The 27,314-nt window shown below is 46.8% G+C and overlaps 1 protein-coding gene across 1 annotated transcript; it reads left to right on the forward strand.

Moving 5' to 3' along the window:
• Positions 1 to 27,314, forward strand: LY96 (lymphocyte antigen 96). Its single transcript, XM_073676749.1, has 5 exons — positions 1 to 177; positions 6,072 to 6,158; positions 7,271 to 7,399; positions 16,664 to 16,719; positions 24,636 to 27,314. The coding sequence occupies exons 1-5, from the start codon at positions 39 to 41 to the stop codon at positions 24,735 to 24,737; spliced, it is 513 nt and encodes a 170-aa protein (XP_073532850.1). The 5' UTR covers positions 1 to 38; the 3' UTR covers positions 24,738 to 27,314.

Genomic DNA, 27,314 nt, shown 5'->3' on the forward strand with positions numbered 1-27,314 from the left:
TAGTCACACTTTCGTGTTTAGATCAAATAATATATTGAATGTCACTTTTGTACGATCTTATGACTCTGGAGATGTTTAACTTTCTGCTGCTCCTTCTTGGATTTGGGACTGTAGAGAGCAGCACAAAATATGTTCTGTGTGATACCCCAAAGGTGGAAGCGTATTACGAGATGTGTGGTGAGTAACAATGTCCAGTCTATGCTCTTTATGATTGCATAGTACTGAGCTTCTCTCCACCCCTAGAATTTGAGCGGACCGCCCAACAATGACTTCTCCCAGCATTCACCTTTTGGAAAGTTAAAGGAAAAAAGGGGTTTGGTACCGTGTTAGCCATTTGAAAAAAAATTGTTTTTCCCACTGAGAGCAATCTTGTAGTTATGATACCTTTTAATGGCTAACAAAACTAAGATAAATGATGTTACAAAACAAGCTTTCGAGACAGCTTAGATCTCTTCCTCAGGCATGGTATAACAAAATACAGTCATATGAAAAAGTTTGGGCACCCCTATTAATCTTAAGCTTATTGTTTTATAAAAATTGGTGTTTTTGCAACAGCTATTTCAGTTTGATATATGTAATAACTATTGGACACAGTAATGTTTCTGCCTTGAAATGAGGTTTATTGTACTAACAGAAAATGTGCAATCTGCATTCAAACTAAATTTGACAGGTGCATAAGTATGGGCACCTCACCAGAAAAGTGACATTAATATTTAGTAGATCCTCCTTTTGCAAAAATAACAGCCTCTAGTCGCTTCCTGTAGCTTTCAATGAGTTCCTGGATCCTGGATGAAGGTATTTTTGACCATTCCTCTTTACAAAACAATTCCAGTTCAGTTAAGTTTGATGGTCGCCGAGCATGGACAGCCCTCTTCAAATTATCCCACAGATGTTCAATGATATTCAGGTCTGGGGACTGGGATGGCCATTTCAGAACATTGTAATTGGTCCTCTGCATGAATGCCTGAGTAGATTTGGAGCGGTGTTTTGGATCATTGTCTTGCTGAAAGATCCATCCCCTGCGTAACTTCAACTTTATCACTGATTCTTGAACATTATTGTCAAGAATCTGCTTATACTGAGTGGAATCCATGCGTCCCTCAACTTTAACAAGATTCCCGGTGCCGGCATTGGCCACACAGCCCCAAAGCATGATGGAACCTCCACCAAATTTTACTGTGGGTAGCAAGTGTTTTTCTTGGAATGCTGTGTTTTTTTGTCACCATGCATAACGCCTTTTTGTATGACCAAACAACTCAATCTTGGTTTCATCAGTCCACAGGACCTTCTTCCAAAAAGAAATTGGCTTCTCCAAATGTGCTTTTGCATACCTCAGCCGACTCTGTTTGTCGCGTGCTTGCAGAAACGGCTTCTTTCGCATCACTCTCCCATACAGCTTCTCCTTGTGCAAAGTGCGTTGTATAGTTGACCGATGCACAGTGACACCATTTGCAGCAAGTTGATGCTGCAGCTCTCTGGAGGTGGTCTGAGGATTGTCCTTGACTGATCTCACCATTCTTCTTCTCTGCCTTTCTGATGTTTTTCTTGGCCTGCCACTTCTGGCCTTAACAAGAACTGTCCCTGTGTTCTTCCATTTCCTTACTATGTTCCTCACAGTGGAAACTGACAGGTTAAATCTCTGAGACAGCTTTTTGTTTCCTTCCCCTGAACAACTATGTTGAATAATCTTTGTTTTCAGATCATTTGACAGTTGTTTTGAGGAGCCCATGATGCCACTCTTCAGAGGAGATTCAAACAGGAGAACAACTTGCAAGTGGCCACTTTAAGTAGCTTTTCTCATGATTGCATACACCTGGCTATGAAGTTCAAAGCTCAATGAGGTTACAAAACCAAAAAAAGTACTTTAGTAAGTCAGTAAAAAGTAGGTAGGAGTATTTAAAACAAGAAAATGATAAGGGTGCCCATACTTATGCACCTGTCAAATTTTGTTTGAATGAAGATTGCACATTTTCTGTTAGTACAATAAACCTCATTTCAAGGCAGAAACATTACTGTGTCCAACAGTTATTACATATATCAAACTGAAATATCTGTTGCAAAAACACCAATTTTTATAAAACATTAAGCTTAAGATTAATAGGGGTGCCCAAACTTTTTCATATAACTGTATATGAAGAAACACAAATATATGCACAAAAATTTTAGAGGCATGGCATAATAAAATGACATTTAAATAAACAAACAAACTGAGTTTAGAGAGTGAATCCTTAATTGGATTAGATTAGTGGTGTGAAAGTTTTATGGTCCCAATATCCATGTAAGATCAGAGGCCTGGTGCCCTCACTGTCTCTGAAGCAGATTCCTCAGATTTTGTAGTGAGACCTAAATCCTCCTGACAGATTTATTCCTGTGTGAAGGGTGTCAAAGACCCCAATCAGTTTATATTCCCAAACCCTTTGATGTTTTTGTGATTTAAAGTTGCCTTTTAATATGACAACTTTCATATTGCTGATGTTGTGTCCTGGCCACTGAAATGTTTGGCCAACGGTGCATGTTTTTTTTTTATCTGTAATCTTGTGGCGATGAGACCTCATCCTTGCTCTCAATTTCTGTCCTGTTTCTCCCACATAGAGACCCCCAATAGGACAAATAGTGCACAGAATTAAGTACACCACTTTGGAAGAGGAACATGTGAATGTCCCGGGAATCTTATAGTCCTGCTATGTGTTGGGAATCTGTATTCTGTCTTTGGTCTCTATTTGAATGCAGGTTTTGAAGCTCTTCACATTGCAAGGAAAAGTTCCTCTTAGTGATTCTGAGGGTATTGAACTTCGGATCATGATGTTTTTTTAAATTTGGAGGTTGCCTGCAGCATAGCAAGGGAGGGTCTTTGAATATTGTTTATAGCCGGTCATCCTTGTGTAGGATGTGGTCAAGATTTTTAGCAGTTTTTCTCAGTACCTCAAGCTGTGGGTTGTAGGTCACCACCTGAGGTACACGATTATTTTACTCTTTTTCTCTGTACTGAAGTAATTGACTTCTAGTGATCCTTGTGGCTCTAATGATCTGATCATCAATGGAGGTGGGGTGGTAGCCTTGGTTTAAAAATGTCTTTTTAAGATGGATTACGTTTTAACTATGCAACGCACGTAAGTTTTTACGTGAGTTGCATAGTTATCAGTGTCTAATGACTGAATATTGCTATATAATAAAAATACGAGAGCTCACCGATTTACACAGACTGCCCAGAAATGTATACATAGTTGGCAAACCCACTTCAAATGAAGGTCATGTGGCATGCACTCTTTTTAGTATGAGAGTCCCAAGCAATGAATTCCCTCTATGACACACATGTCAAACTCTGGCCCGTGAGCCAAATCTGGCCCGCAGGGTGGTTTTATTTGACCCATGACACCAGAACCACCAACCCTATGTGGAGTCATTATTCTGTATGGAGGACTATGTGGGGTCCATTATTCTGTATGGAGTGCTATGTGGGGCCCATTATTCTGTATGGAGGGCTATGTGGGGTCCATTATTCTGTATGAAGGTCTATGTGGGGTCCATTATTCTCTATGCAGGGCTGTGTGGGGCCCATTATTCTCTATGGAGGGCTATGTGGGGCCCATTATTCTGTATGGAGGGCTATGTGGGGCCCATTATTCTGTATGGAGGGCTATGTGGAGCCCATTATTCTGTATGGAGGGCTATGTGGAGCCCATTATTCTGTATGGAGTGCTATGTGGAGCCCATTATTCTGTATGGAGGGCTATGTGGGGCCCATTATTCTGTATGGAGGGCTATGTGGGCCCATTATTCTGTATGGAGGGCTATGTGGAGCCCATTATTCTGTATGGAGGTCTATATGGAGTCCATTATTCTGTATAGAGGACTATGTGGGGCCATTATTCTGTATGGAGGACTATGTGGAGCCCATTATTCTGTATGGAGTGCTATGTGGGGCCCATTATTCTGTATGGAGGGCTTTGTGGGGCCCATTATTCTGTATGAAGGGCTATGTGGGGCCCATTATTCTGTATGGAGGGCTATATGGGGCCCATTATTCTGTATGGAGGGCTATGTGGGGCCCATTATTCTATATGAAGGGCTATGTGGGGCTCATTATTCTCTATGCAGGGCTATGTGGGGCCCATTATTCTGTATGGAGGGCTATGTGGGGCCCATTATTCTGTATGGAGGGCTATGTGGAGCCCATTATTCTGTATGGAGGGCTATGTGGGGCCCATTATTCTGTATGGAGTGCTATGTGGAGCCCATTATTCTGTATGGAGGGCTATGTGGGGCCCATTATTCTGTATGGAGGGCTATGTGGGGCCCATTATTCTGTAAGGAGGGATATGTGGGGCCCATTATTCTGTATGGAGGGCTATGTGGAGCCCATTATTCTGTATGGAGGACTATATGGAGTCCATTATTCTGTATAGAGGACTATGTGGGGCCATTATTCTGTATGGAGGACTATGTGGAGCCCATTATTCTGTATGGAGTGCTATGTGGGGCCCATTATTCTGTATGGAGGGCTATGTGGGGCCCATTATTCTGTATGGAGGGCTATGTGGGGCCCATTATTCTGTATGAAGGGCTATGTGGGGCCCATTATTCTCTATGCAGGGCTATGTGGGGCCCATTATTCTGTATGAAGGGCTATGTGGGGCCCATTATTCTGTATGGGGGACTATGTGGAGCCCATTATTCTGTATGGAATGCTATGTGGGGCTTATTATTCTGTATGGAGGGCTATGTGGAGCCCATTATTCTGTATGGAGGGCTATGTGGGGTCCATTATTCTGTATGGAGGGCTATATGAGGCCCATTATTCTGTATGGAGGACTATGTGGGGCCAATTATTCTCTATGGAGGGCTATGCGAGGCTCATTATTCGGTATGGAGAGCTATGTGGGGCCCATTATTCTGTATGGAGGGCTATGTGGGGCCCATTATTCTGTATGGAGGGCTATGTGGGGCCCATTAGTCTGTATACTGGTTGACCCGCGACTTTGTTCAAGTTTTTCATTTTGGCGCTCTGTGTGTTCTGAGTTTGACATCCCTGCTCTATGACATTCATATGCCCTAATTTGTCACACTATATGGATGGCAATCAATACAAGTCTTTTCAAGGTTGGCACATCTGGCAGACTAAGGCCCTGATTCATCAAGTCCAGAGTTTTTCAAGTCGGTCTTGATGAGCGGGTGTACAGGAGTCTGACACTGCTGATTTATTAAGAGGCGCATTTCATGAATTTGACAAATGGGGTTTGCCAAGCCTTTGTATACCCCAGCTCTACCCACTCTGTTGTAGATGGGCGAAAATGACATAAGAATGGAAATGGTCGCAAAATTTTAGTTCAGCCTCAAGTTGTGCCAGAATTTTATGAATTTTCAAGGGTTTTTACTCTAGAATTCTGGAGTAAAAGGTTTGAATTGGGCCCCATGTGTTCCTGATATGCTTTGATGCTTCCCCTACTTTTTTGTATAGTCGCATTGCTTGTCTTACTAGCCATTCTGAAGTCTAGAAGAAGTAGTTGCAACTAAGGCTTGTGTACATCTGTGCCCAATATTGCCAATTGTACTAATGTGAACAAATCCAAAAGGCCCATTTATATAAGCTGATAATCAGCAAACGTAAACTTGCCGGCAGATAAACCAGCTGACAGATGAGCAAAATGATCGTTCTCCGGCTGACCGAATTGTTTATGTGGCCCATTCAGTCGTCTACACGGGGCGATCTGCTGCTGACAACATGTAGGCTGTACAATTTTGTAGATGCATGGGGCAATAGAAGAGCGCCAATAAATTTATATTGTCTTTATAGTTGATTGGCGCTTGTTTTGTGGGCAGGAATCAGCCCTTGTAGAATATTATAAATGGATTATCAGAATATTTACAATCCTGAAGGAAGGGGGCACATGGGGATTACTATTATTATTATCATTATTATTATTATTGTTTTTTTTTTTAACTCTAAAGACCCCAGATACACAAATCTATTGAATGTATTTTATTTAGCTCCAGATATGTCTTTATGTACTTGGTGCAAAAAAGAAAATTAAACAGTGACATAATACAATGTCTGTTTCTTTCTCCCGCAGATGACAGTTTCCCACCAGTGATTTATCTAGGAGGTTGTGAGCTGAGCCGGCACGCACATGTGAATATTTCTCTGACACTAATTCCAAGTATGTCCAGTATTTGCTGTTGAATCAGAATCTTTCCATATACTGTATATTATTATTATTATTATTATTATTATTAATAAGAAGAATAAGAATATTATTATTCATTTATCTTAACTGTTCCCAATGCTGGGATATATGGAGCAGTGCCATGGCTAGTAATGACATTCTGCACCATGGCTGCCTCTAACAGCTACACGTGATGCTACAGCTCACCTTTCTACAGAAAAGTTTGCTGATCAGACCGATTGTTTTATAACCTATAATTATGTAGGATTTATATTTAGGCGTCATTTGATACATGTTCTATCTTATTTCACAAGTATGAGTTCTACAAGTTGTACCCTCTAGTTATTCTTCCCCTATCTCTGTGTGTAGCCACATTGCTTGGCTTACTAGTCATTTGTGAGACTAGGCAAACAGTAAGGATCCATTCATACGTCTGTTTAATGTACACATTCTGTCCATGTCTTCACTGATAAGACGCCTACTTATTATAGTCTGCGGCGTGTTCATATGTCCCTTTTTGTTCTCAGATCACATCACCATATTTCTCCATTTCCTTCTCATATCAGAAATTCAACAGATCTGCAGGAAAATCCACAGTGGTGAATCCATTCCAAATAATGGGGATTTTGGAAAAAACATTAGCCCCACCTTGGCAACCTCCTGGTTCTCCTATAGCAATATTTGCCTGGTTCCTTGCCAGTCTATCCTTACTTCCCTCATGGGCTTGTCAATACTGGGGCTAGGATACAGAAACCAGGCAAATAGTTAAAAGATTTGGCCAGCAACATAGCGAGAGACGAGACTAGTCGAGCATTTGCCGGCCCTGGTGATTGATACATCTCTCCCCTGTATCTACATAGGGATAGACCTGTAAATCTTCTGTGGTGGCTCTGGGAAAAGCCAGCCAGCCGGACTAGTCTCGTCTCTTGCTATGGTCTCCGGACAAATTTTTAAATCACATTTTTCTCTGAAACGCCCAGGTTTATATACTGGGCTATAATGGTGCATCCAGGCTCTGACTCAGGCCGCCCGCGTTTTGTGCAGCATGAATCAGTTCCCAGGTACACTTTAATATATAATAGTAATATACCTTAATTGTGGTGCAGGGAAGAACATTGACCGCTTATACTTTACGATGGAGGTTTGGAAGGAAGCTGTGACGGTCTCAGTTACCAAAGCTGAGTTGTGTACTGGAGCTGACGATGAATTTGATTTCTGTGGAGTTCTCAAAGGAGGTAAGAGGTAACTGTATGGAAATTGCTTGTGTTCCTACACAATACACATGTAATCATATGCTACATCTCCACTGAGTAGTGCAAGTAACGCTGATGATCAGTACCAGATATATATTTCAGGAGGCCATAGGTACAGAATACTGGCACCTGAGACTCTTCCCACCAAGTGAAGGCTGATCTGTTACCTCTCTTGCGTCTACCATTTAGCGATGTGTCACCATACACTCTGATGCTGTTGGGTCAGTGGGCCTGCTCTAAGCAGAAGCAAAACTACAGAGGCCTGTGGAAAGGGCAGGAAGATGAGTATTCTGGGGAACACGGGACACCCAAAACAGCAAGGAAGCCCCAGGCCCAAAACCAGAAGCCTACACTGATTAGACACGACTTATAAAAGTATTGAATTAACTTTGGAAAGAAATCTTCACAGTTCTTCCAAGAAGGACGTTCTTCACAGAACTTTTTGTCATTTTCCAATCAGTGCTGCCTTGTTAGAGCAGCGTTTCCCAACCAGGGTGATGTTGGCACTTCTCAGGAAAGGCGCATCGCTGGATTAAATAAATGCCGGCTGAAGAAAAAAAAACAACACATCATGATCACAGAGAGTTAGACAGTAGGCCACTGATAGCTTCCTGCAGCATCGCTAATGTAAATTGCCTCCATATTTCAAGATGGAATCGTCATGTTCAAAAACACTATTTACCGCTCGATACAGGGTTAATTGTCACGTAAATAGCTTTAAAGGGAGCTGGTCACCAGGTTTTTGCCTTTTAGGTCGGTTTCACACATCCGTATATTTTCCGGTATCGGAGATATCCGTGTGTGTCACACGTGTGGTAACCGAGTGCCGCATCAGGAGCACACGTACCGGTGCCTGGGAATCAGCGTGTAGCGTCGGCGTCCCTGCCCTCTGCTAGGCAGGGACGCTGTTCCCCTCACCTCTCCGCTCCGAGCCCGGCGTCCTCCTCCCGCTCTGCAGGCAGCGCGCGCTCCTTCCCGGCCACGGTGCTTAGGGCGCGCACGCGTGCGCTCCCCCCCTCTTAAAGGGGCCGCGCGCGCCGTCCTAAGGAGTCCCCGGCCAATGGCCGGAGGACTTCACCATATATAAGGCACCTCCTCCAAAATGGAGGTGCCCGAGCAATGTTGTTGCACTGTTCACTACTCTGCTTCAGCCTTCAGGTCCCGTTTCCAGTTACCTGCCAGTTACCTGCCAGCTTCCTGCCAGTTTGCTGTCTGATTCCTGCCTGTTATCCGCTTACCTGCTTGCTAGCCTGAGGTCCGACGGTCTGCCTTCCAACATCTGTCAGTCTGTCTATGGAACAGCTTGCCCGCTCACCTGGGAGCGCTCACCTGCTACCTGTCTGCTAGCCTACCTGGAGGCTCCGCCGTCACGTGCTGTGACCACCTGCCAGTCCAGAGACTCTTGCCCGCTCACCTGGGAGCGCTCATCTGCTACCTGCCTGTTAGCCTACCTGGAGGCTCCGCCGTCACGTGCTGTGACCACCTGCCAGTCCAGAGACTCTTGCCAGCTCACCTGGGAGCGCTCATCTGCTACCTGCCTGTTAGCCTACCTGGAGGCTCCGCCGTCACGTGCTGTGACCACCTGCCAGTCCAGAGACTCTTGCCCGCTCACCTGGGAGCGCTCATCTGCTACCTGCCTGTTAGCCTACCTGGAGGCTCCGCCGTCACATGCTGTGACCACCTGCTTATCCAGAGACTCTCGCCTGCTCACCTGGGAGCACACATCTGCCATCTGCCTGCTAGCCTACCTGGAGGCTCAGCAGTCACAGGTCGTACCTACCCTTTACCCAGAGACTGTCCCGGTCACTTGCCGTGACCTCCTGCCCGTTCACCCAGAGACTGCCCCGGTCACTTGCTGTGACCTCCTGCCCGTTTACCCAGAGACTGTCCCGGTCACTTGCCGTGACCTCCTGCCCGTTTACCCAGAGACTGTCCCGGTCACCTGCTGTGACTACCTGCCTGTCTTCCCTGGTCGCCACCCGCTTCCTTACAAGGACCGCCCCCTTGTATAAGTTGCTCAGAGGTTCCGCCTCCCAGACCCGTTACAGTTTGCTCGGGCCATGGAACCCGGTGGCACCCAAGCTCCCTCGCTCTCGGACCTTTGTCATGAACTGTCCCGTCAGAGGTCCCAACAGGAGTCCATCCTGAGTCACCTGCGGAATGTCAATTCTCGCCTGGACACTCTGACTGCTCCACCAGCAACCACCGCTAGTGTCTTGACTCGCAACCCGGCAGCTCCGCTGCCCACCAATACCATGGTATCCTGCTCCGGACCCCGGCTTTCTGCACCTCCTCGCTTCGGAGGCGACTCTGCTCTGGCTCGGGGCTTCATAAACCAGTGCACCCTGCACTTTGAACTCCTGTCCCACCAGTTTAACTCCGACCGGGCCAAAGTAGCCTTCATCATGTCCCATCTCACGGGGGAGGCACTGGCTTGGCTAAATCCTCTATGGGAGAGAGGAGACCCCTGGTGTCCGACTTGCCTGCCTTTCTCACGGCTTTCCGGAAAGTCTTCGACGAACCCGGACGGAAGACCTCATCCGCGTCGTCTCTGCTACGCCTCCGCCAGGGAAGTCTCACCGTGGGCCAATATGCCATACGGTTCCGTACCCTTGCCTCGGAGCTGGCCTGGGATAACGACGCTCTGGTGTCTGTCTTCTGGGAGGGTCTGTCCGGCTGTATTAAAGATGAACTCGCCGGTCGGGACATTCCTACCACTCTCGATGACTTAATAACTCTTGCCACCCGGATTGACCTACGGTTCCAGGAGCGTGCCAAAGAGGTCACCCGTGAGAGGAGGTTTCCACGTCTAGCTCCTACCTTCCAGAAACCCGTCACTCCCTCCGTTTCTCCCCAGGTACACTCTCCTGAGCCTATGCAGGTCGACCAGACCAAGATGGTCAAAACCCGTCAGGACTTACGCCGTGCCGAGGGGAGCTGCTTCTACTGTGGCAGCAAGGAGCACCGGATCCGTACCTGCCCGGAGAGGTCGGGAAACGCCTGTGTCTAGGTTCGCTCAGAGAGGTCGACCTAGACAAGAATAAATCCTCTCCATCTCTGCTGCTGTCAGTCTCAATTATCTGCAGGGAGAACCGTTTTTTCGAACTAGCCCAACTTGACTCTGGAGCAGCCGGGAATCTTATTTCACAGTCCCTGGTAGAAAAACACCGCATTCCCACCAAACCTCTGGCTGTACCCCTATCTGTCGCTGCCGTGGATGGGGGCCTCTTACCACGTCCCATCCAACTCATCACCGAATCCATTACTCTGCAGGTGGGAATGCTGCATTCTGAGAGCATCTCTTTTCATGTTCTGCCTGGACTCTCTCACGCCCTCTTACTAGGCCTACCTTGGCTCCAGAAACATGCACCCGTGCTTGACTGGAAGACCGGAGAAGTCCTTCGTTGGGGACAGGACTGCCATAAGACTTGTTTGGTTCCCGTTCATCCCGTCCGTCCTTCTCCTACCCCAACTAATCTACCTGGACTTCCGATTCCTTATTGGTCATTTGCTGATGTCTTTAATAAAAAGGAGGCAGAGACATTACCCCCTCATAGACCATACGACTGTCCTATCGACCTGTTACCCGGTACTACGCCTCCCCGTGGGCGTATTTACCCATTGTCCGCTGCTGAGACCCGGTCGATGTCCGAATATATTGAGGAGAATCTGGCCCGGGGATTCATCCGGAAATCTACCTCCCCGGCGGGAGCAGGCTTCTTTTTCGTTAAAAAGAAGGACGGCTCTCTCCGTCCCTGTTTAGACTATAGAGGCCTTAACCAGATCACGGTGAAGAATAAGTACCCCCTTCCGCTCATTTCGGAGTTATTTGATCGTCTGAGGGGGGCTAGAATCTTCACCAAACTGGACCTCCGTGGGGCGTACAACCTGGTCCGTATCCGTCAGGGGGATGAATGGAAGACTGCATTCAACACCCGGGACGGCCACTATGAATATCTGGTAATGCCCTTTGGTCTCTGTAATGCTCCAGCCGTCTTTCAAGAGTTGGTCAATGACATCTTCCGGGACCTTCTCTACTCCTGCGTAGTGGTGTACCTGGACGACATCTTGGTCTTCTCTCCGGATCTCCAGACTCACCGGAGGGATGTTCGTCAGGTCCTGCTCAGGCTCAGGCAGAATCACCTCTTTGCTAAATATGAGAAGTGCCTCTTTGAGCAGACCTCGCTTCCGTTTTTGGGCTACATTATTTCTCAGACCGGCCTCCGAATGGATCCAGAGAAACTGTCTGCCATCGAGAAATGGCCTCGACCGGAGGGGTTGAAGGCTATTCAGCGGTTCCTGGGCTTCGCCAACTACTACCGCCTCTTCATACCGCACTTCTCTTCCAGGACTGCCCCAATTTCCGCGCTCACCCGTAAGGGCACTAATCCCAGAGAGTGGCCGCGCGAAGCAGAGGAGGCCTTTCTTTCCTTAAAACAGGCCTTCTCTTCCGCCCCGGTGCTGCATCGCCCGGACGGCAACAAGCAGTTCTTCCTGGAAGTTGACGCCTCCTCCTCTGGAGCCGGAGCGGTACTTACCCAAAAATCGTCTTCCGGGAGAATGGTAACTTGTGGCTTCTTCTCCAAACTCTTCTCCTCTTCTGAGCGCAACTATTCCATAGGAGACCGAGAGTTATTGGCCATCAAGCTGGCTTTGGAGGAGTGGCGTTACCTACTCGAGGGGGCTCTTCACCCGGTAATAATTTACACTGACCACAAGAACTTGGCTTACCTCCAGCATGCCCAGAGACTTAACCCGCGCCAAGCCCGGTGGTCCTTGTTTTTTGCTCGCTTTGATTTTGTTCTTCATTTTCGCCCGGCTGACAAAAACATCAAAGCAGACGCCTTGTCCCAATCCTTTCTGGTGTCCGATCTCGAGGAAGAACCTAAACATATCATCGATCCCGCCAGAGTAATGCAGGTGGCTCCCGTGAATCTAAATCGTCTCCCTCCCGGTAAGACGTTCGTTTCAGTACCTGATCGGGAGAAGATCCTACACTGGGGCCATTCGTCTAAACTAGCTGGCCACGCCGGTCAGAAAAAGACCCTCCAGCTTATTACCCGGCACTACTGGTGGCCTACCCTGCACAAGGACGTAATAGACTTTGTTTCTGCCTGTGTGTCCTGCGCCCGCAACAAAGTCCCGAGACACCTGCCAGCCGGTCGCCTCCTTCCGCTTCCTGTGCCTGCTGCCCCCTGGCAGCATATTGTTATGGACTTCATAACTGATCTCCCCGTCTCTGCCGGTTGTACGGTCATTTGGGTGGTCGCTGACCGCTTTTCCAAGATGGCTCACTTTATTCCCCTGCCAGGCCTCCCGTCTGCACCCGAGCTGGCTAAAGACTTTATCCGCCACATCTTCCGTCTTCATGGCCTGCCCCTCCACATCGTGTCGGATTGTGGGGTACAGTTCACCTCACGTTTCTGGAGAGCCACTTGTAAATTGCTAGACGTCACCCTGGACTTCTCCTCCGCTTACCACCCACAGTCTAATGGTCAAGTGGAGCGGATCAATCAGATCCTGACCAGTTACCTCCGGCACTTCGTTAATGCCCACCATTCTGACTGGGTGGATCTCCTACCATGGGCCGAATTCTCTTACAACAATCACGAGAGCGAATCTTCCTCCAAATCCCCGTTTTTTGTAGTCTTCGGTCAGCATCCTCGGATCCCATTTCCCGTCTCCACCTCGGTGGATAATCCAGCTGCGGAATCTCTTGTTAACAAATTTTCCTCCATGTGGGAGAGTACCCGGTCCGCACTCCTTCAGTCGTCCGAGCGTATGAAAAGACATGCTGACAAAAAACGTCTGGATCCTCCTCAATTCCGTCCAGGGGATAAGGTCTGGCTCTCGTCCAAGTATGTCCGGCTCAAGATTCTTTCCTATAAGTTAGTGCCTCGTTTCATCGGTCCTCTGGAGGTCATCAGTCAGATCAACCCGGTGGCCTATAAATTGAAACTCCCGGCCAACTTGCGGATCCCTAACTCCTTCCATGTATCTCTCCTCAAACCCGTGGTACTTAACTCTTTTTCCAAGTCTACAGGTACGCCTCCTGCTCCGGTTTCCGCTGAAAACGAGTTTGAGGTAGAGAACATTCTGGCCACAAAAAGGGTAAGAGGAAAGACCTTTTTTCTAGTAGATTGGAAGGGGTTTGGTCCTGAAGAGAGAACGTGGGAGCCCCGGGAGAACATCCATGCCCCTCTCATCCTTGCTAAATTTCTGTCTGGCCTAAAAAAGGGGGGGCCTAAAGGGGGGGGGTACTGTAGCGTCGGCGTCCCTGCCCTCTGCTAGGCAGGGACGCTGTTCCCCTCACCTCTCCGCTCCGAGCCCGGCGTCCTCCTCCCGCACTGCTGGCAGCGCGCGCTCCTTCCCGGCCACGGTGCTTAGGGCGCGCGCGCGCTCCCCCCCTCTTAAAGGGGCCGCGCGCGCCGTCCTAAGGAGTCCCCGGCCAATGGCCGGAGGACTTCACCATATATAAGGCACCTCCTCCAAAATGGAGGTGCCCGAGCAATGTTGTTGCACTGTTCACTACTCTGCTTCAGCCCTCAGGTCCCGTTTCCAGTTACCTGCCAGTTTCCTGCCAGTTTGCTGTCTGATTCCTGCCTGTTATCCGCTTACCTGCTTGCTAGCCTGAGGTCCGACGGTCTGCCTTCCGACATCTGTCAGTCTGTCTATGGACCAGCTTGCCCGCTCACCTGGGAGCGCTCACCTGCTACCTGTCTGCTAGCCTACCTGGAGGCTCCGCCGTCACGTGCTGTGACCACCTGCCAGTCCAGAGACTCTTGCCCGCTCACCTGGGAGCGCTCATCTGCTACCTGCCTGTTAGCCTACCTGGAGGCTCCGCGGTCACGTTCTGTGACCACCTGCCAGTCCAGAGACTCTTGCCCGCTCACCTGGGAGCGCTCATCTGCTACCTGCCTGTTAGCCTACCTGGAGGCTCCGCCGTCACGTGCTGTGACCACCTGCCAGTCCAGAGACTCTTGCCCGCTCACCTGGGAGCGCTCATCTGCTACCTGCCTGTTAGCCTACCTGGAGGCTCCGCCGTCACATGCTGTGACCACCTGCTTATCCAGAGACTCTCGCCTGCTCACCTGGGAGCACACATCTGCCATCTGCCTGCTAGCCTACCTGGAGGCTCCGCCGTCACAGGTCGTACCTACCCTTTACCCAGAGACTGTCCCGGTCACTTGCCGTGACCTCCTGCCCGTTCACCCAGAGACTGCCCCGGTCACTTGCTGTGACCTCCTGCCCGTTTACCCAGAGACTGTCCCGGTCACTTGCCGTGACCTCCTGTCCGTTTACCCAGAGACTGTCCCGGTCACCTGCTGTGACTACCTGCCTGTCTTCCCTGGTCGCCACCCGCTTCCTTACAAGGACCGCCCCCTTGTATAAGTTGCTCAGAGGTTCCGCCTCCCAGACCCGTTACACAGCGGTACAGTTAGCCGCCCTCATCATGCTTCCCTGCCTGCGTTGCGATCAGTACCAGTAGGGACAATGATGAGGGTAGTAGTGTCTGTTCCTGCAGTGTCCCTGTGTAAAAATAAGAATAAAATAATAAAATCCATATACTCACCTGTCCTATGAGTGTCCCCCGCTGTAATACTCTGACCGCTGACGCTGAGGAGCCGGGGAGAATGACTCGCTCCAGTGAACAGGGACCTGCGCTGAACTCAGGAGCGGTGTACTGTCACTCACTGAGCGTAGCTCAGGACCCCGTTTGCTGGAGCAGCGAGAATCAATACAAACAAGCGCATAAACAGGATACTAGCAGACAAACTAACTAGGAACCAATGTTCAGGCAAGGAGTGAGGGGAGGAGCTGCTTAATAAACCTCCTGCAGCATTGTGATAGGTTGGGTAAGTTAAACCCTGCAGGACACAGCAGGGTAAGTTCCCGCAGGATCTGGCCGCGCCTCCCTATAGCCAGGTAGAGACAGAAGGGACATGCAGCAGAATTGGAAGAACTGCATGAGGACCCAGGCATCACACTGAATAAGTAAACTTCTCTTCTTCAATTTTAATATAAAACTTCGACACTAAGGCTAAAAAAGGTTGGAAACACTGGTGTAGGGGCACACGCCATTGACATAGGGTAACACACTGTTGTTAATTTATTGATAAATACTATGCACTGAACACAGAAAGCTGGGTGCCATTATTACTTGTCGAGGAGGCTACTCATTATTACTTTATAAGGGATACTATGTACAATAATATGTGATGAGGGACATTATAACTTGCTAAGGGGGCACTGAATGGGCAGTATTACTTTATAAGTGGTGTTCAGATTATTATTACCTTATAAAGAGGGCACTTTGGGTATTATTACATTTTAAGTGGTCACTTTTGCCATAATTACTTAATAAGCAGGCACACAAGGCATGAGAACTTTATAATGAGGGACCCAGGGCATGAGAACTTTAAGAGGTGGCACTAAGGGCATGAGGACTTTATAATGGAGCACCCATGGTATGAGAACTGTGTAAGGGGACACTCAGGGTATGAGAACTTTAGAATGGGGCACTCCAGGTATGGAAACTTCATAATGGGGCACTAAATGTATGGAAACTTTATAATGGGGCACCAGGGTATAGAAACTTTATAATTGGGCGCCCAGGGTATGAGACCTTTAGAAGGGGGCACTCGGGACATAAGAACTTTATAAGGGGGCACTCAGGGTATGGAAACTTTATAATAGGGCACTCAGGGTATGGAAACTTTATAATGGGGCTCTCATTGTATGGAAACTTTATAATGGGGCACTCAGGGTATGGAAACTTTATAATGGGGCACCCAGGGTATAGAAACTTTGTAAGGGGGCACTCAGGGTATGAGAATTTTATAAGGGGGAACTCAGGGTATGATAACTTTTTATAAGGGGGCACCCAGGGCATGATAACTTTTTATAAGGGGGCACCCAGGGTATGAGAACTGTATAAGGGGGAACTTGACATAAGAACTTTAATATTGGACAGTCATGGACTTCTTCAGCTAGACTGCGACTCATTACTGTCTCGGTGCAGACTATACCTCTCGAGATAAGAAGGTTGTGGCCTCTGCTGTAGAGGACATCATGGCGAAATATTACATTGTAGCCAATTTGCTTGCTATTTTCCATCCATCATATGAACAGGTGAGACAATATAGGAATATAAAATTGTAAAGGAGATTAAAAATATCTGCTATGAATATTGGAATATTTACTTTTGTCTGAACATTTTTTTTCTAAATGTTAATTTCTTCACAGAGACCCTGACTGTACTGTACCAAGGCAAAGCTTTTAAGAGGCTGCAGATTATACCGGTATTGTGGTGTTATATTACTTCTTTACTGTACATTTGGGTATAGAGATTTCTTATAATGAAGGGTAGATTATACCTTTATGTTTTTTTATGGGCTCAATTTCCGTATTTGCTGCAAACCTGCAGAAATGAAAAAAATAGTTATAAAACTTAATAAAACCACAAATACTACCGCGCTAAGTACACTCAGAGCTGGTGGCTCTGACTAGATGGATGTAGATAAATACAAAAAAAGGAAAATGAAAGTGCAACCCAAATGGATATCCTACTTCTAACTGCCCCCTCAGTGAGGATACACACATTGATCCTAGCTACAATCAACAATAGCTCTAAGAAAAGAAGCAAAGAGGGAAAAGTGGCAGACCTTTCTTTTCTTTTTAAGTATGTGTTTCTGTTTGGATATTCTCCTACACTAAATATGGTATTTTTTAAAGGCGTGTATGTTTTTTTCCCCCCTGTTTGTCCTAATTGGTTGGCAGCAGGCTGGTAGTGCTATTTAAAGGCAGGAGGTCTAGGTGAGCCACACCCTGAGGAAGAAGGACTGTGTCCTTCGAAACCCATCGTTCTTTTTTGTGGCCCCCTGTACATCTCGTACTTTGGGCTGTGACGTCACAGTGCCACGCCGCCACCAGCTCTGCGCTCACGCGGCCAAGCTTTCGGCCTTTGTACCAGCGCTACAGAGTGGGTAAGAGGCACGTTTTCGGGAGGACGCTCCCGCTTTACCCCGCCGGCTCATCAGTACAGACCCAGTTGGACGTATGGTAACAGCGCGCTGAACTATTGGGCGCGGTCTGGCTGGCTGAGGACTTCCACGCCACAACCAACAGCTGATGGCTGTGATTCTGCAAAGCCTGCCTAATCAACACACATTTCTACGGAAGTGGCTCATACTTCTCAGAGTAAGTGCTGCCACTTTTCCCTCTCTGTTTCTTTTTCATAGAGCTATTGTTCATTGTAGCTAGGATCAATGTGTGTATCCTCACTGAGGGGGCAGTTAGAAGTAGGATATCCATTTGGGTTGCACTTTCATTTTCCTTTTTTTGTATTTATCTACATCCATCTAGTCAGAGCCACCAGCTCTGAGTGTACTTAGGGTGGTAGTATTTGTGAATGTTTTATTATTATTATTATTATTATTATTATTATTACATTGTGCAGGCAGATACACACAGAGCCTGCTTACTACCAGCAGCTTTTATATCCTGTGTGAAGCGCCAGTGTGTTTTTTAGTTTTATTTAGTTATAAAACTTTCTTGTATGCTTCTATGATATGACTTTTCTGTAGATTTACCTCATTCAGGTGCAGCTGTATGAATATTGGGGTTTGGCTATACACACAAAGACCCTAATTTAATAAGACGTAAAACTTTTTTAAATATTGGAAAACTTCCACAAAACTCGCAGTTATGCAAAAAGTTTGCTACTTTTGACATGTATCAGAGCTCACATTGTTTTTGAAAAGTGGTGGGAGACGTTTAGCTGGGAGGGAGCTTGGCCAAGCACGGCCGACAAATTTATCATAATTTATGGAAAATTATGCTAAAAGTATATTGTAGTTGACTTGGAGTACAATCCAGGCGTATGGCAGCTAAAAGATGCTCCAAATTCATAAAGTGGCGCACACTCCTAATGAAGCTGGCACATTTTACTACAGCTCCCTCTGGCAAACAAAACAGAGGTCTTGTTTAATTTAGGACCTGGTGACCATTCACGGGGTTACAGTTTTTGGACAATGAATAAGGATTGTCTTCGTAAAGCATCCCCTTTAACACCTTCACAACCTTTGAAGTATATTTATGTCAAGGATCGTGTTCCTGCCTTAGTGTCGAAGCCCACATCTTCTCCCGCACTTGATGGCTGATTTAATCAGTCATCAAGTGTCTTTGACAGCTGTGGGTGGAGCGGTGCTCCACCCATGGCTGTGAACCAGTTAAATCCTGCTGTCAGTCACTGACAGCGGGATTTAACATGCTCCAACCGGAAGTGTGTCACAACTCCTACCCATCTGTGCCCCTGTCACGTAATTGCAGGTTGTCATGATCTCCGTGCCTGTCATTGTGAATCTCCTGTGAACGCTGGCTCATGGCCGGCGTTCATAGCTCATGATTTTTGCTATATGTGACTCCCAACTGCGCTTGGTATCACAGATCCTAGAAGGGTATATTGATGGATTCCTCCACAAGAGGCCCCCATAACCATTCACACATCTCCACCTTCCACCTCAGACCACCAGAGGGAGCCCGTTAGGGATAGATAAATAGGGAGGTGGAGCCAGGCAGCAGTCAGTTATTCTAGTTTAGCAGTGAGTCCAGTACAGTCTGAGAAGAGTTACCTCAGAGGACAAAAGCCTGTTCCAGCTCCTGCAATTGCTATCCTACAGTGGAGCTTATCCAGATCAGGACCCAGTGTAGCTCAGAGAAGTGAGCTTTAGGTGTGCCGGCGCCATAAGATCGGTGAACCGCGGCAAGCTGCCGTTAGTGTGAGTAGCCTATTGAGGGCCCGAGTATGCCGAAGGCGAGTGGAGAGTTAGTACATAGGGGGCAGAGGAGCTTAACTAGCTCACCCCGAAGAATTTACCGGACACCGGGTCCGAAGTTTACCCAGTAAGATATAATCGGAATCCCTGGGGAACTACAAGTCCCAGGATCGCTAAAGTGCTGATACGTAACAGAGCCAGGAGACACATAGGCCCCGCAAGCTGAGGAGCGTGTACTCCAAGGAAAGGCCCTACCACAAGGTCAGCCAGCGCAGGACAGAGACTAAGTTAGGCCTAGCTTCAGGCAGGTCAGAAACTTACTACGCAGAGGCAAGAAGCAGGAGGCCCAAAGCCCGCTCATTGGGGAGGATCCTGACATGCACCCTTCACCCTACAGTGCTCCGGGACGTGCCTGAATTTCCATCAGTAAAAGGTACTGAAGTGACAATCGTGTCTGTCCCTGTTCTTGCTCCGACCCGGCTCGGTCTCGCCTGCCCTGCATTCCCCGTCATACACTGCCCTGAGGCCTAGCTCCACCTGTGGGGAGCTATACCATCGAGCTGCCTTATCATTGGCCTCAGTGGACTGCGCAGCGCTGGTGATCCTCACCAGAAGCCACGGGTGGCGTCACAAACTTTCTAAAAATTAGTAACATTAACGCTTTTAAAGAGTGACCCCAGGGTACGGGCCCGGGAGCCGACCGCCGCGACATCCCCAAGGCTAAAGGCCCGGGTAACCGAGTCATCCCCATCCCCTGGGCTAGTCATCTCTCCTGGCGTCACAAACAGGATCACGTGCCCGCTGCAGCGACGAAGTGTTATGCCCTTTGCCACCGGGTACTGTGTGCCTTTATTCTGAACTGTGTACGTAAAGTTGTGGTGAAGGTTGCCGCCATTGTTGGGCCACAGAGCGAGAAGAAGGGCGTAACCGCGGGAAAATTAGGGGCGTACCTGCAAAAGAGCGCGAAGCTTCTGACACGCCCCACGCCTCGACGTCAAACCAGGAAGCGCCAGGTCCTGTAAGGACGCAAGCGACGCAAGGTACTGAAGACGACCATAACCTGCGGAGCTGCAGCCTGCCGGAAGAAAAACTAGAAGGTAGGCCACGGTTAACTAGGGGGGCGCCAAAATGTCCCAGGAACAGCACAGCACCGGAGCACCGGTTCACCGCCCTGATGTTCAACCTGAGCTCGGCCCCGAGCAGGCCGGAGCAGCCGCCCCGTCAGCAGGACCCGTATCTCCTGTCATACCCATGGCCTTGAATGTCCACAAGGTGGGGGAGGAGAGCAAACCCCCGCCATCTACGGCTGATGACCCGGCTGGGCCAGCCTATCATGAACAGATGCTTCCCCGGAAGGAGCACCATTATTGAACTGCTGAAAATGTTTTAAATGTTTTTGTTATGCAACGTTTAAGAAATGTGCCTCCCATAAAGGGAAGATTGTTCATGTTTCCTATTGTTATTGTTTTATAAAAATGTACTTCAGCCCGGGAGTGCTGAGCTTAACTAGGGGGGAATGTGACGCCCAGCTGCGCTTGGTATCACAGATCCTAGAAGGGTGTATTGATGGATTCCTCCACAAGAGGCCCTCATAACCATTCACACATATCCACCTTCCACCTCAGACCACCAGAGGGAGCTTTTAGGGATAGATAAATAGGGAGGTGGAGCCAGGCAGCAGTCAGTTATTCTGGTTTAGCAGTGAGTCCAGTACAGTCTGAGAAGAGTTACCTCAGAGGACAAAAGCCTGTTCCAGCTCCTGCAATTGCTATCCTGCAGTGGAGCTTATCCAGATCAGGACTCAGTGTAGCTCAGAGAAGTGAGCTTTAGGTGTGCCGGCGCCATAAGATCGGTGGACCGCGGCAAGCTGCCGTTAGTGTGAGTAGCCTATTGAGAGCCCGAGTATGCCGAAGGCGAGTGGAGAGTTAGTACATAGGGGGCAGAGGCGCTTAACTAGCTCACCCCGAAGAATTTACCGGACACCGGGTCCGAAGTTTACCCAGTAAGATATAATCGGAATCCCTGGGGAACTACAAGTCCCAGGATCGCTAAAGTGCTAATACGTAACAGAGCCAGGAGACACATAGGCCCTGCAAGCTGAGGAGCGTGTACTCCAAGGAAAGGCCCTACCACAAGGTCAGCCAGCGCAGGACAGAGACAAAGTTAGGCCTAGCTTCAGGCAGGTCAGAAACTTACTACGCAGAGGCAAGAAGCAGGAGGCCCAAAGCCCGCTCATTGGGGAGGATCCTGACATGCACCCTTCACCCTACAGTGCTCCGGGACGTGCCTGAATTTCCATCAGTAAAAGGTACTGAAGTGACAATCGTGTCTGTCCCTGTTCTTGCTCCGACCCGGCTCGGTCTCGCCTGCCCTACATTCCACGTCATACACTGCCCTGAGGCCTAGCTCCACCTGTGGGGAGCTATACCATCGAGCTGCCTTATCATCGGCCTCAGTGGACTGCGCAGCGCTGGTGATCCTCACCAGAAGCCACGAGTGGCGTCACAAACTTTCTAAAAATTAGTAACATTAACGCTTTTAAAGAGTGACCCCAGGGTACGGGCCCGGGAGCCGACCGCCGCGACATCCCCAAGGCTAAAGGCCTGTGTACGTAAAGTTGTGGTGAAGGTTGCCGCCATTGTTGGGCCACAGATCGAGAAGAGGGGCGTACCTGCAAAAGAGCGCGAAGCTTCTGACACACCCCACGCCTCGACGTCAAACCAGGAAGCGCCAGGTCCTGTAAGGACGCAAGCGACGCAAGGTACTGAAGACGACCATAACCTGCGGAGCTGCGGCCTGCCGAAAGAAAAACTAGAAGGTAGGCCACGGTTAACTAGGGGGGCGCCAAAATGTCCCAGGAACAGCACAGCGCCGGAGCACCGGTTCACCGCCCTGATGTTCAACCCGAGCTCGGCCCCGAGCAGGCCGGAGCAGCCGCCCCATCAGCAGGACTCGTATCTCCTGTCATACCCATGGCCTTGAATGTCCACAAGGTGGGGGAGGAGAGCAAACCCCCGCCATCTACGGCTGATGACCCGGCTGGGCCAGCCTATCATGAACAGGTGCTTTCCCGGAAGGAGCACCATTATTGAACTGCTGAAAATGTTTTAAATGTTTTTGTTATGCAACGTTTAAGAAATGTGCCTCCCATAAAGAGAAGATTGTTCATGTTTCCTATTGTTATTGTTTTATAAAAATGTACTTCGGCCCGGTAGTGCTGAGCTTAACTAGGGGGGAATGTGACGCCCAGCTGCGCTTGGTATCACAGATCCTAGAAGGGTGTATTGATGGATTCCTCCACAAGAGGCCCTCATAACCATTCACACATATCCACCTTCCACCTCAGACCACCAGAGGGAGCTTTTAGGGATAGATAAATAGGAAGGTGGAGCCAGGCAGCAGTCAGGAGGCCCTACCAGGAAAGGCCCTACCACAAGGTCAGCCAGCGCAGGACAGAGACAAAGTTAGGCCTAGCTTCAGGCAGGTCAGATACTTACTACGCAGAGGCAAGAAGCAGGAGGCCCAAAGCCCGCTGTATATATACAGTACAGACCAAAAGTTTGGACACGCCTTCTCATTTAAAGATTTTTCTGTATTTTCATGACTATGAAAATTGTACATTCGCACTGAAGGCATCAAAACTATGAATTAACACATGTGGAATTATATATTTAACAAAAAAGTGTGAAACAACTGAAAATATGTCTTATATTCTAGGTTCTTCAAAGTAGCCACCTTTTGCTTTGATGACTGCTTTGCACATTCTTGGCATTCTCGTGATGAGCTTCAAGAGGTCGTCACCGGAAATGGTCTTCCAACAATCTTGAAGGAGTTCCCAGAGATACTTAGCACTTGTTGGCCCTTTTGCCTTCACTCTGCGGTCCAGCTCACCCCAAACCATCTCGATTGGGTTCAGGTCTGGTGACTGTGGAGGCCAGGTCATCTGGCGAAGCACCCCATCACTCTCCTTCTTGGTCAAATAGCCGTTACACAGCCTGGAGGTGTGTTTGGGGTCATTGTCCTGTTGAAAAATAAATGATGGTCCAACTAAACGCAAACCGTCACCAGCAAAGCACCCCCACACCATCACACTTCCTCCTCCATACTTCACAGTGGGAACTAGGCATGTAGAGTCCATCCGTTCACCATTTCTGCGTTGCACAAAGACATGGTGGTTGGAACCAAAGATCTCAAATTTGGACTCATCAGACCAAAGCACAGATTTCCACTGGTCTAATGTCCATTCCTTGTGTTCTTTAGCCCAAACAAGTCTCTTCTGCTTGTTGTCTGTCCTTAGCAGTGGTTTCCTAGCAGCTATTTTTACCATGAAGGCCTGCTGCACAAAGTCTCCTCTTAACAGCTGTTGAAGAGATGTGTCTGCTGCTAGAACTCTGTGTGGCATTGACCTGGTCTCTAATCTGAGCTGCTGTTAACCTGCGATTTCTGAGGCTGGTGGCTCGGATAAACTTATCCTCAGAAGCAGAGGTGACTCTTGGTCTTCCTTTCCTGGGGTCGTCCTCATGTGAGCCAGTTTCTTTGTAGCGCATGATGGTTTTTGCAACTGCACTTGGGGACACTTTCAAAGTTTTCCCAATTTTTTGCACTGACTGACCTTCATTTCTTAAAGTAATGATGGCCACTCGTTTTTCTTTACTTAGCTGCTTTTTTTCTTGCCATAATACAAATTCTAACAGTCTATTCAGTAGGACTATCAGCCATGTATCCACCAGACTTCTGCACAACACAACTGATGGTCCCAACCCCATTTATAAGGCAAGAAATCCCACTTATTAAACCTGACAGGGCACACCTGTGAAGTGAAAACCATTTCCGGTGACTACCTCTTGAAGCTCATCAAGAGAATGCCAAGAGTGTGCAAAGCAGTCATCAAAGCAAAAGGTGGCTACTTTGAAGAACCTAGAATATAAGACATATTTTCAGCTGTTTCACACTTTTTTGTTAAGTATATAATTCCACATGTGTTAATTCATAGTTTTGATGCCTTCAGTGTGAATGTACAATTTTCATAGTCATGAAAATACAGAAAAATCTTTAAATGAGAAGGTGTCCAAACTTTTGGTTTGTGCTGTACATCTAGTGGTGACTCTTTGTTGCTGCTTCTCACTGCCCTTTACTTTCGGGATCTAATCTTTTCATACGCATGTCTTATAAATGTAAACTATGGAACAATATGTACGCTTCCTTTCTTCAGCCTTAGTTAACTTATTTGAATAGAGTTTGGATGTTGTATGGCATTTCATGGAGCAAACTGCATATTGATTTCTGTAGATTTCATATTGAAATGGTATTGCCAAAACTGGACCTTTCATGTTTGGCAAGTTAGGCCTGTATACTGACAATGGTCATCATGTTACTAATTTAGAGTCACATGTTTATTCCATATGTAAAGCACAATGCTTTCTTCTTCTTCTATTCCCCAGGGCCAATACACTATGAAGTATCAACTACTGGTGGGTGAGAAACAAGAGCTGCTCACGTGTGTTCTTGGAATATTGAAAGTTAAAACTGCATTAATCTCATAAAAGCCTGAAATCTTAAATACAATACCTGGAACACATGCATGCCAATGTTTTCTACATCACTTCTTTCCAAATGTCTAAAGTTTGTAGGAATCTTACAAAACTTTATTCATAACCACTGATGAATGTCAGAAATTCCAGTCGGAGATTGTAAGCCCGTGTGGGAAGGATCCTCTCTAGATCAGTGCCAACTTTTTATTAACTAAGAGAGGAAGAAGACTATAATCCATAAAGTAATTCCAATATAGATAAGAGCACACAGAAAAAAGCCTACAATACCATATAAGTGTTACTATTGAGGTCTGAGGTGGAGGCTGATGTGGTGACACATTCTATTATTATTTTGTGGGTATGTCTGATTATAATGCATCTTTATCTTTTCACTATTGATTTTATTTCTATGCATTACATTGCACCAAATCTCTACATACCTATCTCGCAGAATTGCATTATAATCAACTTTTTGAATAAACTGTCATCCCAGAAAAAAGAGCGGATCCCTGTCAGCATTATAATAAAAAAATAATACTTTATTAATTTGCAGTAGAATACCTTTAAAAACATACATAAAACAGTGTGGGGATACCATATGACACAAAGACAGAATAGAAAAACCTGACAATAATCTATACATTAGTGAAAAAATATAATGTACGTAATCAAAAACACATTTTATTGAGAAAAATGTCAAGTTCTACAGTGCTGCTCACCATTATTGGCACCCCTTCATTTTTTTCATAGACCGTACAATTTCTTCAAAAATAAATGGAAATGTACCAAAGTTATATCCTCAGGAGTTTTTAATTAGTGGTCCAAAGTAATACAACAATAAAACATTGTTTTTCAACTTCCATGTTTCAATTTCAAAGAAGAAACAGAATAAACAGCATTTGCATCAATAAAGGCACCCATAAATAATACTTGGTTGCCCACCCTTTGACATTGCTGACAGCCTCCAAACGTTTCTTGCAGCCATCTATAAGCTTCTTGCACTTCTCAGCTAGAATTTCTCCCACTCTTCCTTTGCAGTTTATTCAAGTTCTGAATGTTTGCAGGGTTCTTTTTCCCAATGGCAGATTTCAACTCACCCCAAAGATTTTCAATGGGATTGCGGTTAAGACTTATTGCTGGCCATTCTAAAACAGTCAATTTTTTTTCTTTTTCAACCATTCCTGTGTACTTTAGGATGTGTGCTTTGGGTCATTGTCTTGCTGGAGTAATCATGATCATAGACTTAAACCAAGGATTCTTACACTGGCTAGGCCATTTCGCTCCAATATCTCTTGATAATTCTCTGATTTCATGATTCCTGTGATACGGCCAAGGCCTCCAGTACGAGACACAGCATTATGGATCCTCCACCATGCTTAACTTTTGGTAAGGTGTTCTTTTCCTTATAAGCTTCATTGCGCTGTCTGTAAACAAACTGTTGCTGTGCATTGCCAGAAAGCTCTATTTTTGTTTCATCTGTCCACAGAACATTTTCCCAGAAGGAATTTGGTATGTCAAGGTACTTTTTGGCAAAGATCAGTCGTTCCTTTTATGTATTTTCTTCAGCAATGGTTTCTTCCTTGGCCTTTGCCCATAAATCTCTGCTTGGTTTAGTATGCGGTGTATGGTACTTATTGAAACCATGATCCCAGACTGTTCCAGGTTGGCCTTCAGGTCTTTGGATGTTTAATGTGGTGTTTTTCCACCATTCCCACCAACCTTCGAAGACATCTCTTGTCAATTTTCCTCTTTCCCCCACATCCAGGGAGGTTCTTGACCGTTCCATGCTTGGCTAACTTCTCAATAACATTGTGCACTGTTGCAATTTGGATACTAAGGTCTTTGGAGATGGCCTTACACCCTTTGGAAGTCTTGTGTTTGCTAATAATAGCATTTCTGATTTCCTCAGACAGCTCCTTTGTCTTCACCGTTGTGAAAAAGGGACAGGGCCTACCATGAGGCTTTTTAAAACACTGAAGTCATCATTCATTGGCTAATTCATGTCACATGGGCACCGACAATCACAGGTGAATCTCTTTTGTGATTTACCACAGGCAAGTCAAAATATGTTTCCATACTAAATTAATGTAAAGTGTGCCAATACCAGTGTCACAGCAAGCTTTAGGTTTTCTATTTTTCACTCCCATTGTTTTTTGTTTTAAATTATTGTTTATCATTTGCTCTTTTGTATTTAACACAAACGCTCTATACAAAAACTGTTTCGCTTGATTTTTTTTTTTTCAGGAGATATTCCACATTATGTACTTAAACTTTATGGGTGCCAATAACTATGTATAGTTAAGGAATGTATACTACAAATGACAAATAAGGAAAGTAGTTACATTGTGACCCCTAGCTACTGTAGAGCCAAGTTGGTTAACTTTTTGGATATACATACAGTCATGGCCGAAAGTGTTGACACCCATTGTTTCAGAAAATGAAGCATTTCTCCCAGAAGATTATTGCAATGGCACATGTTTTGTCATCCACATGTTTATTTCCTTTGGTGTATTGAAACAACACAAAAAAAAACAGAGAAAAAAAGGCAAATTGGACATACAGAGGGGAAAAAAGTATTTAGTCAGCCAC

The sequence above is a fragment of the Phyllobates terribilis genome, unplaced genomic scaffold (genome assembly GCF_046119375.1).
Source record: "Phyllobates terribilis strain yellow unplaced genomic scaffold, ASM4611937v1 Scaffold_4__5_contigs__length_816908805, whole genome shotgun sequence".
NCBI classification, from domain to species: Eukaryota; Metazoa; Chordata; class Amphibia; order Anura; family Dendrobatidae; genus Phyllobates; species Phyllobates terribilis.

Bases quoted from the DNA above. Each gene is read 5' to 3' on its own strand.
- LY96 (XM_073676749.1), top strand. From the start codon at position 39: ATGTCACTTTTGTACGATCTTATGACTCTGGAGATGTTTAACTTTCTG. The intron at 178-6,071 runs GTGAGTAACAAT...TTTCTCCCGCAG, and splicing joins AGCGTATTACGAGATGTGTG to ATGACAGTTTCCCACCAGTG. The intron at 6,159-7,270 runs GTATGTCCAGTA...ATTGTGGTGCAG, and splicing joins TTCTCTGACACTAATTCCAA to GGAAGAACATTGACCGCTTA.